The 23,145-nt window shown below is 42.5% G+C and overlaps 1 protein-coding gene across 1 annotated transcript in view; it reads right to left on the bottom strand.

The window, feature by feature from the left end:
- mmel1 (membrane metallo-endopeptidase-like 1) overlaps positions 1–23,145 on the bottom strand; it is a 44,585-nt gene that overhangs the window by 5,100 nt on the left and 16,340 nt on the right. The window contains exons 2-22 of the mRNA XM_072452629.1: positions 22,457–22,628; positions 21,421–21,474; positions 21,161–21,220; positions 20,196–20,357; positions 19,450–19,530; positions 19,264–19,359; positions 18,350–18,468; positions 18,215–18,280; positions 17,073–17,207; positions 16,756–16,845; positions 15,437–15,573; positions 15,263–15,356; positions 12,025–12,153; positions 11,845–11,943; positions 11,083–11,166; positions 10,890–10,993; positions 10,693–10,751; positions 9,075–9,194; positions 8,277–8,410; positions 6,885–6,950; positions 6,696–6,791 (exon numbers count right to left, since the gene is read on the bottom strand). Of these exons, the coding sequence (XP_072308730.1) occupies positions 6,696–6,791; positions 6,885–6,950; positions 8,277–8,410; positions 9,075–9,194; positions 10,693–10,751; positions 10,890–10,993; positions 11,083–11,166; positions 11,845–11,943; positions 12,025–12,153; positions 15,263–15,356; positions 15,437–15,573; positions 16,756–16,845; positions 17,073–17,207; positions 18,215–18,280; positions 18,350–18,468; positions 19,264–19,359; positions 19,450–19,530; positions 20,196–20,357; positions 21,161–21,220; positions 21,421–21,474; positions 22,457–22,613 (2,142 nt within the window). The 5' untranslated portion in view covers positions 22,614–22,628. The remainder of the gene's footprint in view (positions 1–6,695; positions 6,792–6,884; positions 6,951–8,276; positions 8,411–9,074; positions 9,195–10,692; positions 10,752–10,889; positions 10,994–11,082; positions 11,167–11,844; positions 11,944–12,024; positions 12,154–15,262; positions 15,357–15,436; positions 15,574–16,755; positions 16,846–17,072; positions 17,208–18,214; positions 18,281–18,349; positions 18,469–19,263; positions 19,360–19,449; positions 19,531–20,195; positions 20,358–21,160; positions 21,221–21,420; positions 21,475–22,456; positions 22,629–23,145) is intronic.

Here is a 23,145-nt window from a genome sequence, read left to right as displayed (position 1 = left end):
AGTTCAGTGTGATGTCAGTGTGAGTTCAGTGTGATGTCAGTGTGATGTCAGTGTGATGTCAGTGTGATGTCAGTGTGTGATGTCAGTGTGATGTCAGTGTGATGTCAGTGTGATGTCAGTGTGTGATGTAAGTGTGAGTTCAGTGTGATGTCAGTGTGATGTCAGTGTGATGTCAGTGTGATGTCAGTGTGATGTCAGTGTGATGTCAGTGTGATGTCCGTGTGTGATGTCAGTGTGATGTCAGTGTGATGTCAGTGTGACGTCAGTGTGTTGTCAGTGTGATGTCAGTGTGTTGTCAGTGTGATGTCAGTGTGATGTCAGTGTGACGTCAGTGTGATGTCAGTGTGATGTCAGTGTGACGTCAGTGTGATGTCAGTGTGATGTTAGTGTGATGTCAGTGTGATGTCAGTGTGATGTCAGTGTGATGTCAGTGTGATGTCAGTGTGATGTAAGTGTGTGATGTCAGTGTGATGTCAGTGTGATGTCAGTGTGATGTCAGTGTGACGTCAGTGTGATGTCAGTGTGACGTCAGTGTGATGTCAGTGTGATGTCAGTGTGATGTCAGTGTGATGTCAGTGTGTGATGTCAGTGTGACATCAGTGTGATGTCAGTGTGATGTCAGTGTGTGATGTCAGTGTAATGTCAGTGTGATGTCAGTGTGATGTCAGTGTGTTGTCAGTGTGATGTCGGTGTGTTGTCAGTGTGATGTCAGTGTAATGTCAGTGTGATGTGTGTGATGTCAGTGTGATGTCAGTGTGATGTCAGTGTAATGTCAGTGTGATGTGTGTGATGTCAGTGTGATGTCAGTGTAATGTCAGTGTGATGTGTGTGTTGTCAGTGTGATGTCAGTGTTATGTCAGTGTGATGTCAGTGTTATTTCAGTGTGATGTCAGTGTGATGTCAGTGTGATGTCAGTGTGATGTCAGTGTGATGTCAGTGTGTGATGTCAGTGTGATGTCAGTGTGATGTCAGTGTGATGTCAGTGTGTGATGTAAGTGTGAGTTCAGTGTGATGTCAGTGTGATGTCAGTGTGATGTCAGTGTGATGTCAGTTTGATGTCAGTGTGATGTCAGTGTCAGTGTGTTGTCAGTGTGATGTCAGTGTGTTGTCAGTGTGATGTCAGTGTGTGATATCAGTGTGATGTGTGTGATGTCAGTGTGATGTCAGTGTGATGTCAGTGTGATGTGTGTGATGTGTGTGATGTCAGTGTGATGTCAGTGTGATGTCAGTGTGATGTCAGTGTGATGTCAGTGTGTTGTCAGTGTGTTATCAGTGTGATGTCAGTGTGTTGTCAGTGTGATGTCAGTGTGATGTCGGTGTGTGATGTTAGTGTGATGTCAGTGTGATGTCAGTGTGTTGTCAGTGTGATGTCGGTGTGTGATGTCAGTGTGATGTCAGTGTGATGTGTGTGATGTCAGTGTGATGTCAATGTGATGTCAGTGTATTGTCAGTGTGATGTCAGTGTGATGTCAGTGTGATGTCAGTGTGATGTGTGTGATGTCAGTGTGATGTCAGTGTAATGTCAGTGTGATGTGTGTGATGTCAGTGTGATGTCAGTGTGATGTGAGTTTGTTGTCAGTGTGATGTCAGTGTGATGTCAGTGTGATGTCAGTGTGATGTCAGTGTGATGTCAGTGTGTGATGTCAGTGTGATGTCAGTGTGATGTCAGTGTGATGTCAGTGTGTGATGTAAGTGTGAGTTCAGTGTGATGTCAGTGTGATGTCAGTGTGATGTCAGTGTGATGTCAGTGTGATGTCAGTGTGATGTCAGTGTGATGTCCGTGTGTGATGTCAGTGTGATGTCAGTGTGATGTCAGTGTGACGTCAGTGTGTTGTCAGTGTGATGTCAGTGTGTTGTCAGTGTGATGTCAGTTTGATGTCAGTGTGACGTCAGTGTGATGTCAGTGTGATGTCAGTGTGACGTCAGTGTGATGTCAGTGTGATGTTAGTGTGATGTCAGTGTGATGTCAGTGTGATGTCAGTGTGATGTCAGTGTGATGTCAGTGTGATGTAAGTGTGTGATGTCAGTGTGATGTCAGTGTGATGTCAGTGTGATGTCAGTGTGACGTCAGTGTGATGTCAGTGTGACGTCAGTGTGATGTCAGTGTGATGTCAGTGTGATGTCAGTGTGATGTCAGTGTGTGATGTCAGTGTGACATCAGTGTGATGTCAGTGTGATGTCAGTGTGTGATGTCAGTGTAATGTCAGTGTGATGTCAGTGTGATGTCAGTGTGTTGTCAGTGTGATGTCGGTGTGTTGTCAGTGTGATGTCAGTGTAATGTCAGTGTGATGTGTGTGATGTCAGTGTGATGTCAGTGTGATGTCAGTGTAATGTCAGTGTGATGTGTGTGATGTCAGTGTGATGTCAGTGTAATGTCAGTGTGATGTGTGTGTTGTCAGTGTGATGTCAGTGTTATGTCAGTGTGATGTCAGTGTTATTTCAGTGTGATGTCAGTGTGATGTCAGTGTGATGTCAGTGTGATGTCAGTGTGATGTCAGTGTGTGATGTCAGTGTGATGTCAGTGTGATGTCAGTGTGATGTCAGTGTGTGATGTAAGTGTGAGTTCAGTGTGATGTCAGTGTGATGTCAGTGTGATGTCAGTGTGATGTCAGTTTGATGTCAGTGTGATGTCAGTGTCAGTGTGTTGTCAGTGTGATGTCAGTGTGTTGTCAGTGTGATGTCAGTGTGTGATATCAGTGTGATGTGTGTGATGTCAGTGTGATGTCAGTGTGATGTCAGTGTGATGTGTGTGATGTGTGTGATGTCAGTGTGATGTCAGTGTGATGTCAGTGTGATGTCAGTGTGATGTCAGTGTGTTGTCAGTGTGTTATCAGTGTGATGTCAGTGTGTTGTCAGTGTGATGTCAGTGTGATGTCGGTGTGTGATGTTAGTGTGATGTCAGTGTGATGTCAGTGTGTTGTCAGTGTGATGTCGGTGTGTGATGTCAGTGTGATGTCAGTGTGATGTGTGTGATGTCAGTGTGATGTCAATGTGATGTCAGTGTATTGTCAGTGTGATGTCAGTGTGATGTCAGTGTGATGTGTGTGATGTCAGTGTGATGTCAGTGTAATGTCAGTGTGATGTGTGTGATGTCAGTGTGATGTCAGTGTGATGTGAGTTTGTTGTCAGTGTGATGTCAGTGTGATGTCAGTGTGATGTCAGTGTGATGTGTGTGATGTCAGTGTGATGTCAGTGTGATGTCAGTGTGTTGTCAGTGTGATGTCAGTGTGATGTCAGTGTGATGTCAGTGTAATGTCAGTGTGATGTGTGTGATGTCAGGGTGATGTCAGTGTGATGTGAGTTTGTTGTCAGTGTGATGTCAGTGTGATGTCAGTGTGATGTGTGTGATGTCAGTGTGATGTCAGTGTGATGTCAGTGTGTTGTCAGTGTGATGTCAGTGTGATGTCAGTGTGATGTCAGTGTAATGTCAGTGTGATGTGTGTGATGTCAGTGTGATAATAATAATAATAATAATAACTTTTATTTATATAGCGCTTTTCAGTGACCCAAAGACGCTGAACATAATAAAAAAGGGGGGGGGTATTTACAGACAGGGGGGACAACACGTACAGAACACATTAATATACAGATAAAATGAACAAGACAGAAGAAGTAGAGAGAAAAAGATGGGGATGTAACAGGGGGTAGAAGTGTAGGCAATGGGGTAGAGGAGGCTAGGGGTAGGGGAGGTCATAGGCTTGGGTGAAGAGGTATGTTTTTAGGCGGGATTTGAATGTTGTGAGTGAGGGAGAGTGGCGGACAGGTTGGGGGAGGGAGTTCCAGAGTCGGGGTGCTGTTCGGGAGAATGCTCTGTCGCCAAAAGTTTTGAGTCGGGATGTTGGTGCAGTCAGGGTGAGAGAGGAGGAGGATCGGAGAGCTCGGGTGGGGCGGTGGGGGATGAGGAGGTCAGACAGGTAGGGGGGGGCAAGGTGGTGAAGAGCTTTGAAGGTGAGGAGGAGTATTTTAAAGTTTATGCGCTGCTTGATGGGGAGCCAGTGGAGAGAGCGGAGAACGGGAGTGATGTGATCACGGGACCGGGTGTGGGTGAGGAGGCGGGCAGCGCTGTGTGTGATGTCAGTGTGATGTGAGTTTGTTGTCAGTGTGATGTCAGTGTAATGTCAGTGTGATGTGTGTGATGTCAGGGTGATGTCAGTGTAATGTCAGTGTGATGTCAGTGTGACGTCAGTGTGATGTCAGTGTGATGTGAGTGTGTTGTCAGTGTGATGTCAGTGTGATGTCAGTGTGTGATGTCAGTGTGATGTCAGTGTGTGATGTCAGTGTGATGTCAGTGTGTGATGTCAGTGTGATGTCAGTGTGATGTCAGTGTGTTGTCAGTGTGATGTCAGTGTAATGTCAGTGTGATGTGTGTGATGTCAGGGTGATGTCAGTGTAATGTCAGTGTGATGTCAGTGTGACGTCAGTGTGATGTCAGTGTGATGTGAGTGTGTTGTCAGTGTGATGTCAGTGTGATGTCAGTGTGTGATGTCAGTGTGATGTCAGTGTGTGATGTCAGTGTGATGTCAGTGTGTGATGTCAGTGTGATGTCAGTGTGATGTCAGTGTGTTGTCAGTGTGATGTCAGGGTGATGTCAGTGTAATGTCAGTGTGATGTCAGTGTGACGTCAGTGTGATGTGAGTGTGTTGTCAGTGTGATGTCAGTGTGATGTCAGTGTGTGATGTCAGTGTGATGTCAGTGTGTGATGTCAGTGTGATGTCAGTGTGATGTGTGTGATGTCAGTGTGATGTCAGTGTGATGTCAGTGTGATGTCAGTGTGATGTCAGTGTGATGTCAGTGTGTTATCAGTGTGATGTCAGTGTGTTGTCAGTGTGATGTCAGTGTGATGTCAGTGTGATGTCAGTGTGAGTTCAGTGTGATGTCAGTGTGATGTCAGTGTGATGTCAGTGTGTGATGTCAGTGTGATGTCAGTGTGATGTCAGTGTGATGTCAGTGTGTGATGTCAGTGTGATGTCAGTGTGATGTCAGTGTGATGTCAGTGTGTGATGTCAGTGTGATGTCAGTGTGTGATGTCAGTGTGATGTCAGTGTGATGTCGGTGTGTGATGTCAGTGTGATGTCAGTGTGACGTCAGTGTGATGTGAGTGTGATGTCAGTGTGATGTCAGTGTGATGTCAGTGTGATGTCAGTGTGTGATGTCAGTGTGATGTCGGTGTGTGATGTCAGTGTGATGTCAGTGTCTTGTCAGCGTGATGTCGGTGTGTGATGTCAGTGTGATGTCAGTGTGATGTCAGTGTGATATCAGTGTGATGTCAGTGTGTTGTCAGTGTGATGTCAGTGTGATGTCAGTGTGATGTGAGTGTGTTGTCAGTGTGATGTCAGTGTGATGTCAGTGTGTTGTCAGTGTGATGTCAGTGTGATGTCAGTGTGATGTCAGTGTGATGTCAGTGTGTTGTCAGTGTGATGTCAGTGTGTTGTCAGTGTGATGTCAGTGTGATGTCAGTGTGTTGTCAGTGTGATGTCAGTGTGATGTCAGTGTGATGTGAGTGTGTTGTCAGTGTGATGTCAGTGTGATATCAGTGTGATGTCAGTGTGTTGTCAGTGTGATGTCAGTGTGATGTCAGTGTGATGTGAGTGTGTTGTCAGTGTGATGTCAGTGTGATGTCAGTGTGTTGTCAGTGTGATGTCAGTGTGATGTCAGTGTGATGTCAGTGTGATGTCAGTGTGTTGTCAGTGTGATGTCAGTGTGATGTCAGTGTGATGTCAGTGTGATGTCAGTGTGTTGTCAGTGTGATGTCAGTGTGATGTCAGTGTGTGTTGTCAATTCATGAAAGCCCCAGATTTTTTGTCGGTTGAATGTGATGTGAATGTGTTTCACAAATAGATGTTCCTCTCTGAGCTGAGCACATGAAAGTCCGTACGGTCCAGTCTGGTCCAGGCCGTGCAGGAGGAGGAGGTGTCCAGCAAAGAGCTTAAAGAGCTGAGTGTGTGACGACGCTGCAATGTTGGCGTGAGTGGAGAAAAAAACACATAAAATTTGATTGTATTCATTATTCCATCATTTATAATTTGTGTTATCTATGGCCATGACGGTAGTTTTATTATGACTATCTTGTCCATATGTGAACAGTAACACGACTCCAGTGCACAAGTTTTCAAGTTTATTCTGGCCACTCACAGAATACACCAGACCACGCCCTCAGTTTGCGTTACACCACCTCATATTTTGGCATAATCAGGCCTCTTGTTCAGAATTCCACCCCCTGCGCCCATAGTGTGCCCCCTGTCAGCCCCCTGTTGGTGTTTTTGACTGGGTCTCACTAAAAGGAGGATCAGAGACAGAGTAACTGAGCATCGATATGCCATTCACTCCATAAATTTAAATGATGCTATGGCGAGACACAACATAGAAGCTCACTCCACTCGAATGACTCCACCTAAAGGTGTCGGGTATTGAAGGCATCACATTGGATTCCAGGTGGGGATAAGATTCTACACTTAGAACAAAAGGAGGCTCACCAGACTGATGTCCTTAAGGCCACAGAATATCTACTGTATTTGTACTTTTTGTACTTTTTGATGGTGTTTTTTGGGGGAATGATTTAACCATCGTCTCACGACAACTCAAAAACTCTATTAGAGTTGAGTATTGGCAATTGTTCTTTTAATTAGAGATACTTTGAATGCAATGTTTTGCACAGGTCTAATTTCAGTATTTTCCAGAGTAAAATGGCCACGTACTTGAGCAAAATTGAGAAAAAAAAGCTGCTTGTGGTCCATGTCTAACCCAGGCAGCCGAGGTTCCTCCCCCTCCGTCTCGACCCACTTCAGATAGGCCTGTAACAAGCAATGAAAAAAGATACTGCTAATTACACAATCTGCTGTGCCAATAAAACGGTTTTATAATGAAGTTTGAGGGAAATGTCAAACCTTATACGCCTGCCGCACACCTCCGTTATCGGCTATGTTTTCTCCTAAAGTGCTGATGCCACTAACCTAAAACGACCCACACAAAAAGGATGAACATTAAAACTATTTATGCAAATTGATTTTTTATAACAAGCATTTGAAGTTAAATCTAAATGCAAAGAGAACATAAGCTGGAATTCTGACTACAAAAAAAATCTAATTCTAGGGACAAAAATAAAGACAATGATGACATTAAGTTTTAGAGGAGAAAAAATATATAAATCCTTGAAGAAGTTTCAGTTGAGGAAATGTCAAAGTAAATATTTTGAAATAAACAACATTCTGAGTAAAGTTTAGCTTCTTTAAACAGCAATAACAGTTTGCTTTGTTGTTGTGGGATCAAGTTTAATAATTTTTTGCTAAATGTCTCGGGCCCGTCACTTCCTGTGAGTCCAGTTCTGCTTAATCTTATCAAAGCTAAAAAGTACAATAGTATTTTTGGGAATAAATACGGGAAGAAAAAGCTGTGGTATAGACCGCAATACTAAATCTTGTACCAGATCTTAATAGAACAGATCATTATGATGAGATTTTTTCATCTTGAATTCAAAATGAATTCTGGACAAACTTTTCAAAGCTATCAAAATGTAAAGGACATGTACTTATTGTAGTATTGAATTATAAGTACAACATAATTTGACATTTTGTTAATTGTAAACTCCATCCATCCATTTTCTACCGCTTGGTCCCTTTCGGGGTCGCGGGTGACTGGAGCCTATCCCAGTGACTTCGGGCCTTAGGCGGGGTACACCCTGGACAGTGGCCAACTTGTCGCAGGGTCAACACAGAGACATAGACATTACAGACAGTTCACGCTCACATTCATTCACTAGGGCCAATTTAGAGTCACCAATTTTACCTAACACATGCATGTCTTTGGACGGTGGGAGGAAGCCGGAGAACCCGCAGAGAACCCACGGTAACACGGGGAGAACATGCAGACTCCACCCAGAGAGATAATGTGATGTTGGTCTAGTCCGGGAATCGAACCCATGATCTCCTTCTTGGGAGGCAAGAGCGCTATCCGCCTTTGCCACCGTGCACCCTTAATTGTAAACTGAAATATTAATCTTAAATGAATAAGTACATTTTTCATAACACATTTCCTTTATAGGAGACCTACACTATTATGCAAAATCAACTTTTATGAGCTTTCAACGTATTAAGTTGGTTTCCCTTCTCATTTAACCTTCTCCAAGTTGTATTTAGAGTGATTCATGCATATTTTTTATTGGTTTTCTTCTTCGAGCAAATATAAAAAAAAAAGGTCTATTAACAACATACTGTCCTTTTCTTTTGTACCTCTAAATGTTCAATCGCCACAACTCATAAAACCACCAGTACATAACTTACATTCTGTCCGCCTGCCAGTTTCCAGATGAAGTTGCCGTACTGCTGCACCATGCACTGGGACTGATCCTTGAAATGCTCCGCTGAGTAGTTACTCCACCAGTTAAACATGTTTCCGTCCTTGTCAAAATTACGCCCTGCAAGGAACGAAAAGCTGTGTTCATCACACTTACAGAAAACATGTAGAAGTCAATGTAAACGTAATCCAAGCAATGTGCAAAATCGTTCAAGAGTTCTATAAAACAATTTAGAATCAAGCTACTACTGTCACACAAAAGTGAAGAAATCGCATAAACACGACCTAAAAATAAGTCCAAAAAGTCAAACGTATTCCAAAATGTTACATAGATTGTTCAGCGTTAAATAAGATAAGATAATCCTTTATTGTCCACACAGGGGGACATTTCGGTGTTACAACGCAGTAGATACAGAGGAAAAGGACAGATAACAGAAACACACTCTTAATAGAACTCTTATAAACAAAACAAAAAAAAACCTTATTAACAAAACTCCTCTCATATCTTAATAGGGAATGGAGGAAATAAATAAATAAAATAAAAAGTTAAAGATAAAAAAATAATAATAATAAAAATAATAATAATAATACAATAAAATAAAGTAAAGTAACAATAGCTAGCATAAGACTAAATAATACTAATACTAATGGTAAGTAAACAAAACACTCTTATTTACATCAGTTGTATGCACATGAATATGGCCTTAATTGCTTGTGAGTACGACAGTAATTGCACATGAATATGACAGTATTGCACATGGTTAAGTCAGTATTGCATGTCTCACCGTTGTCGTCAAACCCGTGCGTGATCTCGTGCCCGATGACCATTCCAATCCCGCCGAAGTTCAGGGCCTGGTGTTGGCGTTTACTGAAGAAAGGCGGCTGCAGGATCCCAGCTGGAAACACTTCAAACGAACACGTACATTTGTTACACCTTAACAACAGCAGAACCAAAGTGAAATACCTATTTATGACTTTGAAATGCCTGCAAAAGTCATTGTCCAAGTGAGACTGTACATATGAAAACAAAAGCACAATTCAGACCACAATAGACATGAGTAGAACCCTGTCTGTTGTGTGTGTCAGGAGTTTGTTTTGTGGTGATTTTAGGCCAAACTTGTCTAGATGATGATCAAACACTCATGGAAAATAACAGCCTCAATTCAATTTATATTGGATCACATTTTTTCTTTCACTCTTGTAACACCAAAGGAACTGATTTTGCACGGATAAGTCATACTTAGCATTTAGAAACACAACTTAGTATTATTAGCACAGAAGGGAGATGAGTGGATTGGCCTCTTTCTATGTGAAACAGCAAAACAAAACTATTTACTGCGGCCAATATATATAAACATTAAATTGTATTTTTCTTTAAAAAAAAAAAAAAATCGATATCATAAATGAAAACGAAGCAGATTATTGCCATTTGACACAAATAATAGTACAATTTATTCTGAAAAGACTCAAAACCACCTGCTTTTACTGACAGGACTGGCCGTGGATCTCTCGATTAAAAACTCCAAAACTGAACCTCAACTGAAAGGTGGTATGGACGATTTTTTTCAGCAAATTTTTTATCATATTTCCTCGTGGCGTGGATAAATCATTTGTCCTGCCACGTATCAATCATAAAACACACCTACCGCTCACCTGCAGCCGCGTGTGGCTCATCCCCACGTTTTCGCGTGCCTAAGCGCATGGATCTATCGTAATATAGTTCCCTCAGTGTACGGGGCAAAATGAAGACGGAGAAAGACAGTTCGAGCTGACGCAGAAGTGGACGGAAATCTACGGGAGACGAGAGATGCGATGCGATCCGCTAATAAACAAACGCACGTGTGTGTTGTATCAGTCCGCACGGGGGAGTGGCATGCGCACTTCCACCTGCGTTCTCAAATCGCCGAAAAATCGTCCATTGTGTCTTTAAATTAAAAAAAAAAAAGATGAATTGCCCAGCTGGAATAAATATAAGGGTCAATTGTAAAATTTCAAATGGGATTTTGATACTCCGATAAAGGCCCAATTTCAATCCCACAATGGAAAAAACAACATAAAACGACTCTGAAATGAATAGTATGTAATATTAACATTATTATAAAACAATTCAGAAAGTCCAACTTTGTCCTTTTTGTGTCATCTAGTTTCAATACTAAATATGTATCTGGGTTCCAATACTTTTAACAACGCTACTAAATACATAGATTATGGATTGAAATCTTAATCTGGTCCAATTAAGCATGTTTGTGGAAATGGTAGATAGGGAAGGGTACAAAACCTTTAGAAAAACACCTTGTAATGTAATTTTGTTCTTAAATGGTTTTCACCCTGCCGTCCCGGTTCACCTAAGCAGAATTATTGAGGGTATGACAAGATCAAAACAAGTATGATTCAGACACTTACCAATCTGATTTCTGTTTGGAGAGTAAAAGGCATTGACCTCAGCAGCACCAATGATCCACCTAAACAGACACTACGCATTAAAGTAAGAACAAGCGAGCTCATATTTGGCTTGTCACGTTAAACTGGGGAACTCCACATCAAATCTATCCCAAGGACAAATCCTCCATGTTGCCCCTAACTACAGGTCTGAGTCTTACAGATCAGGGTCCACCGGCTCCCGGAGTTTCTTCAGACTCTTGTGGGCCTCTGAGCGAAGGTTTTCCAGGATGTTTTCGAAATAATGCTCCATGCTGAAGTTGAACTGAAATCACATTTACGTTGTGTCATTAATGCGTTTAATCTGTGCTGTAAAAAACTAAAGTACACTGAAGCGGGATATTTGGCATTTACATGGGAGTATTCTTGATCAAGTTTCTGGTTCTCTTCTTGTAGGATATGGTCGGGATATCCAATGTGTTCCTTTATTGACATTGCCTGGAAAATATTGAAGTGTCAGATGAATAAGCAGATGAATAATTAATAGAGACAAAACATTCTTGAGAAATGATCAACAAATTGCTTGCTGTCCTCTCCATTCTCTTCTCTCTCACCAAAATGTACCAGGTTTGAGCCGAGTTTAGTCCTAATACAGACTTAAGCTTGTTCTAGTCCAGGTGTTGTCATGAGTTTACTCTCATTTTAGTTCCAAAATGGATGTGTTGAGGTAGTTTGAATGCATCCTTATTAACATTGTCTTCATTTCAGCTTTCTGCCATATGTATTCACAATTTCACTTAGAGGTAGTCCAAAGAATTTGAATGCTGTTTTGAAGATATGCAACAATAAAAAAGCAGCAAAAAGAGCTAGTAAAACATAAAAATCTTATGTTGTAAACTTTCAAATAAGGTACAAAGTGATATTTCTGGACTTTTGTGGTGCATGTCGCATTTGCCTGATAATTTAACCTCAATTAATACGTTTAAAGACACAATTTGACGTCTGACTATTGATATTGAGACATTTTGTCACTGTCGCGCACCCTTAAATCCACAATTCCATCCCGATCTGGAAACTTTAACTTTTTTTTGACTTTCTCATTCCTAATCCTTTTCAATAGTTCCTGTCTGTACCAAACAATATTAGTAGTTTCACCATGTAATTGTACAACTTCACCTTTTCTCGCGCCTTCTCTTTCGATAGCGTGTCCATCCAGCTCAGCTCCTCCAGCATCTCCACATAAGCTTGTTGGATTTTGACAATAAGATCACTGACCTAAAAACAATCATAATAACTGTACGGTGAAATCGAAATTGCATGACGGTCCGTATACTCCACTGGACTTTTGGACCTCACCATCCTTTTGCTTTCTCCTGCAAAGGTCTCCCTCACGTACAAGGCTCCCACTGCGTTCACCATGCTGCTCTGGACGTACTGAACGCACTCACGCCACCAGGCATCCTCCGATGTCGTGCCATAAAGGGTCTGACAAATGAAAACACACCTATGATTGCTTTGACAATTGGCACCATTTGTCTGATCATTCATTCTGAGGCAAAAGAAGTTATTATGTTGTCGTCTGCGTTTGAGGGAAATCCATTCATTTTGATGTAGAAGAGATGTTCTAGCACCTGCTGTTTAATAAATACAGACACGGAGACGTGAAGAAGAATAAAGCCGTCCGAATTTGTAGAAATATCTGCGTCTACAGAACAATCCGTTCACTTTTTGGGGATAACATCAAGTCAACAACGTTTGTTAAGACTCAGTTGTGATTCGACTTTAATTAGTTGTGCTTAAAATACACATAATTTGTAAGTAAATGTAGTGTAAATGTGCAATTCCCCGTGTTCTTCTGTGTTTTTTGGCCCGTTTGGTTTATTTAACAGGCCGACTGTATGTGTTTGTTATCTTAAGTTCGGGAGCAGGACCACACCCCCTTCACGCCCCTTCTTGCAGCTACACTATTTAAGCATCCAAGTGTACTTCTAACTTCTAAACTTGAGATAATGGTGCAGTTCTACACGGCCATCATGGAGGAGGTGACTCCATCCTCACCTCCTCCATCACCGTGTGGTACGCTGGAGCCACAGCCAGGGACAAACAGAGACTACAGCGCATTGAGCACTCTGCTGAGAAGGTGATCGGCCGCAAACTTCCAGCTCTGCAGGACCTGTACGTCTGCAGGGCTCTAGGACGAGCAGGTCCGAACACAGCCGACCCTTCTCACCCTGGACACGGACTATTTGAGCCACTCCCCTCAGGCAGGAGGCCACGCCCCTCAGGCAGGAGGCCACTCCCCTCAGGCAGGAGGCCACTCCCCTCAGGCAGGAGGCCACTCCCCTCAGGCAGGAGGCCATTCCCCTCAGGCAGGAGGCTACGGTCCATCCGGACCAGAACCTCCCATCACAAGAACAGTTTCTTTCCCTCTGCTGTTGGACTCATGAACACTTCCTAAGCACCTTGCACTCACTGCACTGTCCACTTTTATTGCACTACATATTTTATTTTATGTACATATCATGTCTATTTTTAACTCTACTTACCCATTTCTAATACCCGGTTGTTATTTATTGTCCTTTGTTTTTGTATTTATTGTTCAGTGTTTGATGTTTGTGTTGCACCGAACCGCCAGGACAAGTTCCTATGTCCGTGAATCCTGTTCATTGATAAATGGCAATAGCTGAATATGTATGGTATTTTTCTACAATTTAGTGACTGTATGATGAGTACGGGTATCGGCAGGCCAAGCGAGCCGCGGCTCGTGCTGTCGCAGAGGCAAAAACCCGGGCCTGGGAGGAGTTCGGGGAGGCCATGGAGGAGGACTATCGGTCGGCACCAAAGAAATTCTGGCAAACCGTCCGGCGCCTCAGGAGGGGGAAGCAGTGTCTCACCAACACCGTTTACGGTGCGGGTGGAGGCCTGCTGACCTCGACTGGGGATGTCGTCGGACGGTGGAAGGAATACTTTGAGGATCTCCTTAATCCCTCAGTCACGTCTTCCGAAGAGGAAGTAGAGACCGGGGACTCGGAGGCTGGCTCATCCATCACCCAAGCTGAAGTCACTGAGGTTGTTCGCAAACTCCTCGGTGGCAGGGCTCCGGGGGTGGATGAGATCCGCCCTGAGTACCTAAAGTATCTGGATGTTGTAGGACTGTCTTGGTTGACACGTCTCTGCAACATCGCGTGGCGTTCGGGGACCGTGCCTCTGGACTGGCAGACAGGGGTGGTGGTCCCTCTGTTCAAGAAGGGGGACCGGAGGGTGTGTTCCAACTACAGAGGGATCACACTCCTCAGCCTCCCGGGTAAGGTCTATTCCAAGGTACTGGAGAGGAGAATCCGACCGATAGTCGAACCTCGGATTCAGGAGGAGCAGAGTGGTTTTCGTCCCGGTCGTGGAACACTGGACCAGCTCTATACCCTCCATCGGGTGCTCGAGGGTTCATGGGAGTTTGCCCAACCAGTCCACATGTGCTTTGTGGATCTGGAGAAGGCTTTCGACCGTGTCCCTCGGGGTGTCCTTTGGGGGGTGCTCCGGGAGTACGGGGTCCGGGGCCCTTTGCTCAGGGCTGTCCGGTCCCTGTATGACCGGAGCAGGAGCTGTGTTCGCATTGCCGGCAGTAAGTCAGACCTGTTCCCAGTGCATGTTGGACTCCGCCAGGGCTGCCCTTTGTCACCGGTTCTGTTCATAATTTTTATGGACAGAATTTCTAGGCGCAGTCAGGGGTCGGAGGGTGTCCGGTTTGGGGACCACAGGATCTCATCTCTGCTGTTTGCAGACGATGTTGTCCTGATGGCTCCATCAAACCCGGACCTGCAACATGCACTGGGACGGTTTGCAGCCGAGTGTGAAGCGGCTGGGATGAGAATCAGCACCTCCAAATCCGAGGCCATGGTTCTCGACCGGAAAAAGGTGGCTTGCCCTCTCCAGGTGGGTGGGGTGTCCTTGCCCCAAGTGGAGGAGTTCAAGTATCTCGGGGTCTTGTTCACGAGTGAGGGTAGGATGGAGCGTGAGATCGACAGGCGGATCGGTGCAGCGGCTGCAGTGATGCAGTCGCTGCATCGGACCGTTGTGGTAAAGAGGGAGCTGAGCCGAAAGGCAAAGCTCTCTATTTACCGGTCGGTCTACGTTCCTGCCCTCACCTATGGTCATGAGCTTTGGGTAGTGACCGAAAGAACAAGATCGCGGATACAAGCGGTCGAAATGAGTTTCCTCCGCCGTGTGGCTGGGCGCTCCCTTAGAGATAAGGTGAGGAGCTCGGCCACACGAGGGGAGCTCGGAGTAGAGCCGCTGCTCCTCCACGTGGAGAGGAGCCAGCTGAGGTGGCTCGGGCATCTGTTTCGGATGCCTCCTGGGCGCCTCCCTCGGGAGGTGTTTCAGGCATGTCCCACCGGGAAGAGGCCCCGGGGAAGACCCAGGACACGCTGGAGAGACTATGTCTCTCGGCTGGCCTGGGAACGCCTCGGGATCCCCCCGGAGGAGTTAGAGGAAGTGTCTGGGGAGAAGGAAATCTGGGAGTCCCTGCTCAGACTGCTGCCCCCGCGACCCGGCCCCGGATAAAGCGGCAGAAGATGGATGGATGGATGATGAGTACCTTTCTGTATCGCGCTCGGGCATCTCTGAACCTGCGACTCAAACCGTTCAATCTGTCGATGATGAGCTGCCACGTGAGGTAGTTCTGGATAGTTCTACAACCATAAAAATCACTTTGAATGAGTTGCGTGACACGTGACACATCTCTTTTACCGTCATACTGTACTTAACCCACCGGACGCTGTGTCGACTCAACACTTCGTTCATCTTCTCCAGATAGGGGGCGCTGTAGACCACCACCTCCTCCTCCGACTGGATTTCCACTGACACGCTGGAGAGGACGCCCTGGATAAATCTGGTCCAATTAAAACCCTACAAAAAAAGAATTTGATTTTTTGAAAACGGTGCTGCCACACACTGTTCAAATCCAGCAAACAAACAAACAAACAAACAAACAAACAAACAAACAACACACACTTTTATAAGATATTGACAGATTTGAGGATGCTAAAAAACATTCTAGATTACAACTTCAGTTTGATATAAATGTAGCATGTTGTGTTAAAGCAGACATGTCCAAACTACGGCCCGGTGCCCAAATGCGGCCCGCAGACCAATTTTTGTTGGCCCTCCAGTTTCCTGCTAAGTTGGTCCAAACAACAAAAAGTAGTACCGGTACTTTTTACTGTAAAATTGGAAAAAATCAAGCATTTTGATGTGATAATAACCTATTATCAATGTTCCAAGTATTAATAAAGGTGCGGATGCTCATCGATTCACTTTCAAATTCAACATTACCGGGTTGTTTGGGGCCCTCTGCTCCATAGAAGTTTCAAAATGCGGCCCTCGGTGAAAAAGGTTTGGACACCACTGTATTTAAGCATCAGTTTGACTTTTTAAATAATTTCAATATTTTATGATAAATAAAAAAGCTACTGTACAAAAAGCTACTGTACAAACATGAAACATAAAGGAACAAGACCAGAAAGCAAAACAAAGATACCGGTAATAATAATATTAAAAAATAATAATAAAGGCACAATGACAGAAACAAAATCACGACATAAAAAGTACAACATATGAGTCCTATTTAGTCCAAAGCTCCTGATATCTGTCTTTTTAAAAATGAAGTATGAAAGTCATTTTTTCCACGTGTCTCCTTCCACATTTTCAGTGTAGGAGTATTGGTCTACTTCCACATTTTCACCAGTCCAGTACTTATTGCTATGACCACAGGTTTGCTCAGATAAGGCACATTTTTGACTTCTTTCAAGACGATTTAGCTAGACATTTACAACATTTCCTGATCATTTAGTCAGAACATCAAGAATCAAGCTAATATTTCTACACCAATGAACTTGAGATTCCTATTGGAAGGTTCTTGTCTTTTTTGCAGATGACAGATGGCCATACGACAGGTCTTAAAATGGCCTGAGTGGTCTTAACATTGCCAGGCCAATTCCAACATCAATCATTTACATTCAGAATATGAACAGGTCATTTTCGTAGATCTGACTAAGTAGTTCATCTAAATGTAAAATCAGCAGTGCTCACGTTGAAGCTGTAAGTGCTCTGCAGCTCGCTCAGGGTCATCTTGTTGTAAAGGATTGTGACGTCTTGGCGCTCCTCGGCCGGAGACGTGGCCTGCACAAAACCAGAGAAGCGACGTTTACATTTACATAGCCACATCCATTCATCAAATCCATGCATCCCTCTGCACACAACAGCTGCAGACTCGGGCTGAAAGCTTGGCACTCGGGCCTGGGTTTACATAGCCAACGTGCCCCCAGATGCCCATTTACTGGAAGCTTTGACAACGCGCCCATACGTTTCCCTGGGTTTCGTCTCCTGTGGCAGGCAGTGGCACTCACGTTTGCGATGTCGGTCTCCAGCTCCAGCACTTGCATCATCTCTTCCCAAACGCGCTCGTCGTCCTGAGTCAAGTTCCTGTCCTCGCGAATGATTCTGGCGATAGAAGCCATGAAGTGGAGGTACGCCTCTCGAACCTGCGGGGCAATAAAAGCAACATCAGTGAAACGCAGTCGCTGACAGTCGTTCAGTTGTTCATTAATGCAAACGGCTTGTCAAGCAATTACAGAGCAGCGACTCTGATGAAGATTCATTGTCAAAGGAACTATTTCTTCAATAGTGATTTTACAAGAACAGGACTTGGACTTTTAAATCAGGACTTGTTTCCATTAGTGTCAGTGTGTCCCAAGCAACCAGCCGTTTCACCAAATAATGTGACTGAGATCGATTAATCGTGTGACTACTCGACTATGAAAGATAATCATAGTTGAACTGGTCTTTACAGACTCTAAAACAAAATACAAAAATACCTTTTTATAACAAAGACAGCAGCATTATTAAATCAAAATGTCAAGAATAAACTATTGATATTTTTTTATTAAATCAATAATACACTTTATTTGTAAATATCATCTTTCTAGAAGCCTTCAGCCACTATATTTTAACTTTTCTTTGGTTGAAAATGGATTTCAAAAGACTAGTTTGAATAGTCGACTAATCAAAATAGAAAATAATAGAAAATAATCGTTGCAGCTGCGAATAAAAAATTAACACATAAAAAGCTTGAACTTTCAGCACCATAATTTATCACAGTTGTTCTTATTCATCATAATAAGGCAGGTTTTATACAGGTCTAACGCTCACTCAAGCTCATACAGCCAGTGTGTCCCAATTCCTATTGTCAACTCTACTGACTAAACCCTGTGACGAGCTGGCCCCTGTCCAGGGTGTGCCCCGCCTAAGGCCCAAAGTCACTGGGCTAGGCTCCTGTCACCCGCGACCTCGAACAGGAACAAGCGGTAGAACATGTATAAATGTCCACTCCAGCAAAAATACATATGAGGACACATGTCGAATAATGCTTGTAGCAAACTGTTGCAGACCAGACCGAACAGTTTAATGTAGCTCAAAGTTGTACCCAATAAAAAGGCCTATACTTTATTTGTGTTTGTATTTCTGTCACTAGATATAAACAAAGTATAACCTTTTTGTAGTTCCCATCGTTGAAGTAATAGTCTCTCGATGGCATTCCCAGTCCTGGCTGATCAATCTGGACATGTCCAAAGAACAAAATGGTTAAAAGTTGCCGAGGCTTCAGACGCCTTTGCTCTGGTCTTACATAGATGATATGTTTCTGCGAGTCGCGGTCGTCTGTCCACACGTACATGTCCAGCACAACCTTCTTGTGAAAGCGAGCTGTGAGGACGGCGAGAGTGTCCTCCAGGCTCCAAACTTCCTCTGAAAATGACACCAAGAAGCAACTTTAAACCCTCCTGAATACCCCAGACCTATTGCTTCTCTTGCACTTTTCACAGCGGGTAAATCCTTATGTTGAGTAATTCTGTTTAATCTGCAGGCAATGATTACATTTAATTAAAGTGGAGCTGGAGCCGGAGAAAGTGCTGCGTGGGCTTTATTATTAAGGCACTGTCACTTGAATGAGAATACCTGTCTCCAAGCACAAAGCTGTAAAAGGAGGATTCCACAGGGCAGAGGTGACTATATACTTCAGGAACATATACTTCCAAACAATATGACTCAAGTAGAAGTACAAAGTAATGGTCCAAGAAATGACTCAAGTAAGAGTAAACATATTTGGGGAAAAGTCACTGTAAGAGGAACTATCTGAAAGTAACAACTCATCTATTATTTTAAGTTATATAATACAAGTTACTATAAAACCTTTTTTTTGCTTAATTCCTACTATTCCTAAGACTATTCAGTGCATAGAAAACCAGATAACAGCCCATGACCAAAAATATGAGTTAAAACGTTGAAATTGAAGGATGTTTACATTTACACACACAAAAAACCCTGATCTGCTCTATGAGAAATAGAATATCAGATCCAACACGTGTAAAGACAAAAGGCTGTGAGTTATAATCCAGACTTTACCAATCAAACTCTTGATTTATTTAAAAATTTATGCTTTTCAGCGCCATTACACAGTTTACAGTTGCAGCGCTGATGGAAATAGCAAATTAAGACTCTAAATGTGAAAAGTTACATTTTTTCCCAGATTTAGTTTCGTACCTGTTGGGTTGTTCCAGTCATCGGATGCAACGGGCCAGTCTCCGATACTCTCGATGAGCTCGAGCAGAGGCTGCGAATCCCGTTGCTCGATGAGACCTGAGAGTAAATGAAAAGAAATACATTAAAAAACACGTCGACTGTTCATTTTACGCCAGACTTTTTGAATCGTTAGTAGTTGAGTCTCACTTTCATTCATGCAGGAGCTGTAGAGCACTTTGGCCTTCCTGATGGCGTCTCTGTCTGCGTCGCTGGGTGTTTCCAGAACACCTGCAGAAATAAATACATATATAAAAAGGGCTTGAACACTGGTGATGTTTAAACTGTCTGGAACTTAATCATGGTCAAATCTGTTTTGTTTTGGGGTTCTTTTAAATTAACATTTTAATTAAATGGTAGCTGTATGAAAACAGGAGGAAAAAGTTTGCCCATCCCTGGACTAGATGAAGAAACACACTAGGAAATACAGGATTATATTGGATTAAATTGGATTAAATTGGATTAAATTGGATTAAATTGGATTAAATTGGATTAAATTGGATTAAATTGGATTAAATTGGATTAAATTGGATTAGCAATAGCAACGAATTTAGTTTCCATCCGATTTCTGATAGTAACTTTTTTTTTGTAAAATGCTAAAAAAAAAAAAGGAAACTTCTATACTATAAATAATTACACCTTGGGTAGAAAAAAAAGTTATTAATGTCAGTGTAACAACATTTTAATATAAATGAATCTAAAAATGTGATAAATATGTTATTAACAAAAGCTGTAATTTACGCTTTTTTGTATTCATATTTTTTGCATGACAATTGTGACTTGTCAATACCTTTTGGCATCAATCCATCCATCACTACTTTCTAAAATATTGTTTCATTTTCAGAGCAGACGGAGCTAAAGTGAGACTAGCTTTAGCGGTCAGAATGAGCACTGACCTTTGAGGACGATCTCCAGTTTGTCGCGGAGGATGTCAAAGACGCTGTGCCTGGAGCTGGTCTCAGGGATGACGTGCCGCTCTAACCAGCCGCCACAGGCAAACTGGTAAAAGTTCTCACAGGGTTTCACCGAGTTGTCCATGTTCTGCAGCAGCCGCGCAGCTTCAAGAGAAACAGGAAAGGTCAGATAAAAGCCATGTTCCTCCTTCATATTGTACTGAACTATACTTACACCTCTTGTTTATTACATATTCATCATTATGATTAAGTCCTGCGCATTGGTACCTATACTTCACTAACTTAATGCTAATGTTTTACCACTATTTTCTTAGTTTTTTGTTTGCTTGTTTTGTTTTTCATGCACAACTGAACAACTATGGCCAAGGAATTTCTTAAATTTTTGTTAATTATGGTGATAAATAATCAACACAAAATAGTGTTTTAAAAATATTATCATATGGCCTCATACTAGTTTTGTCCAATATATTTTTTTTTTAAACCCAAAAAGTGATAATGGTTACTGGTTTGCAACTACACCAATGCAATGCAGAAATTACAGAGCAACGGTTTGTACGTTATACTAATTTTGACTTCTTTTGGTGGGAGAATATCTGTAGTGAACACAAAAGATAATTTACACCTATCAAGTAGCAGTATGTGTTAAAAATGTTGAAAATGACATATTTATGACATCACACTAGGAAAACCCAGAATGCCATTTAAATGTATAGCACAATTTAGATGCAAATTACTTAATTTTGGTCCAGTGTAACATGGTTGCTAGGTAACAGTTGTGGAATTTCCTTGTGTGAAATCAAAGTAAAATTATATATTTAAAAAAAAAAAAAGAAAAGCCAAACTGGGATAAAATATGTAACTTAATCACAAATATTCTTACATCTTTATGGATACTAAAACAACATTTGACTTGTTCTATTGAAATAATGACATATATGATCACTTACCTGCAGTAACACAGTCAGCGGTGGTGCAAACACTTTCTAAGCTGGAGTGATCCTGCTGGCCTGGAAAAACAGACACTTTTAAAGTCATTACTGAGAAGACAAAGTGTAAAAATGTGTAAATAAACTGTGCTGTAAAGTTTCTGTCAGCAGCTTCTGTCAACCATTTCACATCGTCATGAAGTCAGAGAGGGGCAGACTTCAGTATCTGACCCATGCCAAACTATTATTTTGTGTTGTGTCCAAAAGCTGTGGAGCTGTACCTTCAAGTGTGGAGCCCCTGGACCCACTCGTCACACTCGGCCTGCTAGATTGCTCTGGAGAAGAGAAGATTCGCACGCAGACGGAGGTAATGTTACAAGTAAATAGCTGTGATTAGTGTTTTTGAAGACGCAAGGTCAAGACAGACTGCAGGCTCCTCTGAGGGGGCTTCAAATTCAGTGTAATCATAGGTTATTCAATAGTGTGTTCTGGTATAAAACAGAATGCTATTTTTTACCACCAAGCGTCACAAATGGGCCTCAGACTGTCAGAGAGGTGTGACATAACTTTGATGGATACAGTGAAAACAGTGAATTAGATCTCAACATGTAATGCAATGAAAGCACATCATCTTTGTGAAATAACCGGAGACTATTTAAGCCCAAAAGTGACAAAACTGTGACCTTGCAGAGGAAGTATTTATGAAAACAAAACAACTCAAAATGTTACAATTCAGTTTACGGCTCAAGGTAAACCACAATTACAGGGTGTTCTTCTTTAAATCATAAAAAACACCACAAAAAATCGTGAAACTACACCAATAGTATTTTTGTTGTAAAAGGAAATAGTCAAAACATGCCCTCCTACTTTAAAAATGGCAATAAACATATAACTGGGTGTCATTAACTGTCCTCAATAGAGATCTGGATTAAGGGCCAACTGCTTTTAGCCATAGCAACTCAAAGTGAAGCTCATTCTGTTCATCAGTTTAGAACCAAAACACAACATGGAAACAGAAACATCTTTTACATCATGTCAAATGCTTTTATAATTGTGAATACATCAAAATTATAGTCATTATCAGCTAAATCAACACTTGGTTTGAACATGTTTTCCTCATACTTGAGAATTAGTATGTAATGTTTATGAAATATTTAAGCAAAATACTACCTATAACTAACAATTTATGGGCAATGATTTTGACACCGAGCAGGCAAAGTCTAAAAGTGTGTCCTAAAAAGACTTAAGATAATAAAGCTGTCTATTCCACACGCCTGTAATCTGCTCAGGCCCATGTAGTTGTTCGTAGAGTTTTACCTTTCACTGCCGACGTGTAGAGGACCACGAGTCCAGCCAGGGCACAGCTGACCAGCAGCAGCAGCACGGACAGCCCGATCTCAGCCGCGGTCCAGCGATGTTTCCCAGGTTTACTCGATTTTTCCATGATGTCCATTTGGCTTTCAGATTTGCCCATTCTCCTGAGCGTGGACTGAGAAGCAGATGACACCGAGTTAGAGTGGGATGGATCCACATTCGCTCTGTATTTTAGGTGTCTCTGTGCTCGAAGCGTACAAGGTCAATATATTGTGTCCATGGATTCCTTTTACGTATAAAACTTTTCAGAAATACAGTTCCTATTTCAGTCTTCTCAGAAATGCTAAAACCCCTGGAAAGGTTGGAAATCTGTGCTTTGAGTGCAGTATAACTTTTCTGGTCTTCAGAAACGTTGCAATCAGACATCTTTCCAAAAATCGTTCAGCCCTAGTTTTGCCAATCTTAATTTCAGGACGGCACTTAAACCGGATCAGAGAGTTAATAAATGGAACCTGTTTCTGTCTTTGTTTGGTTTGTTTACTGCACTGGCCCCTGTGGCTCAGATCAGAAAATAGACTTTAAAGCAGCTCTGCTTGTGTACAAGTCTCTCCATGGCCTAGCACCAAAGTACATCTCACACATGTTAGTGCCATATGAACCATTTTGACTCTGAAGACCTCAGGGACCGGCCT

This window comes from Eucyclogobius newberryi, unplaced genomic scaffold, assembly GCF_026437365.1.
Source record: "Eucyclogobius newberryi isolate DKJ021-1_F unplaced genomic scaffold, fEucNew1.0.hap1 SCAF_19, whole genome shotgun sequence".
In the NCBI taxonomy this organism is placed as follows: Eukaryota; Metazoa; Chordata; class Actinopteri; order Gobiiformes; family Gobiidae; genus Eucyclogobius; species Eucyclogobius newberryi.
Note: the sequence above shows the minus strand (reverse complement) of the source record. Positions and strands in the feature narration are given on the sequence as shown.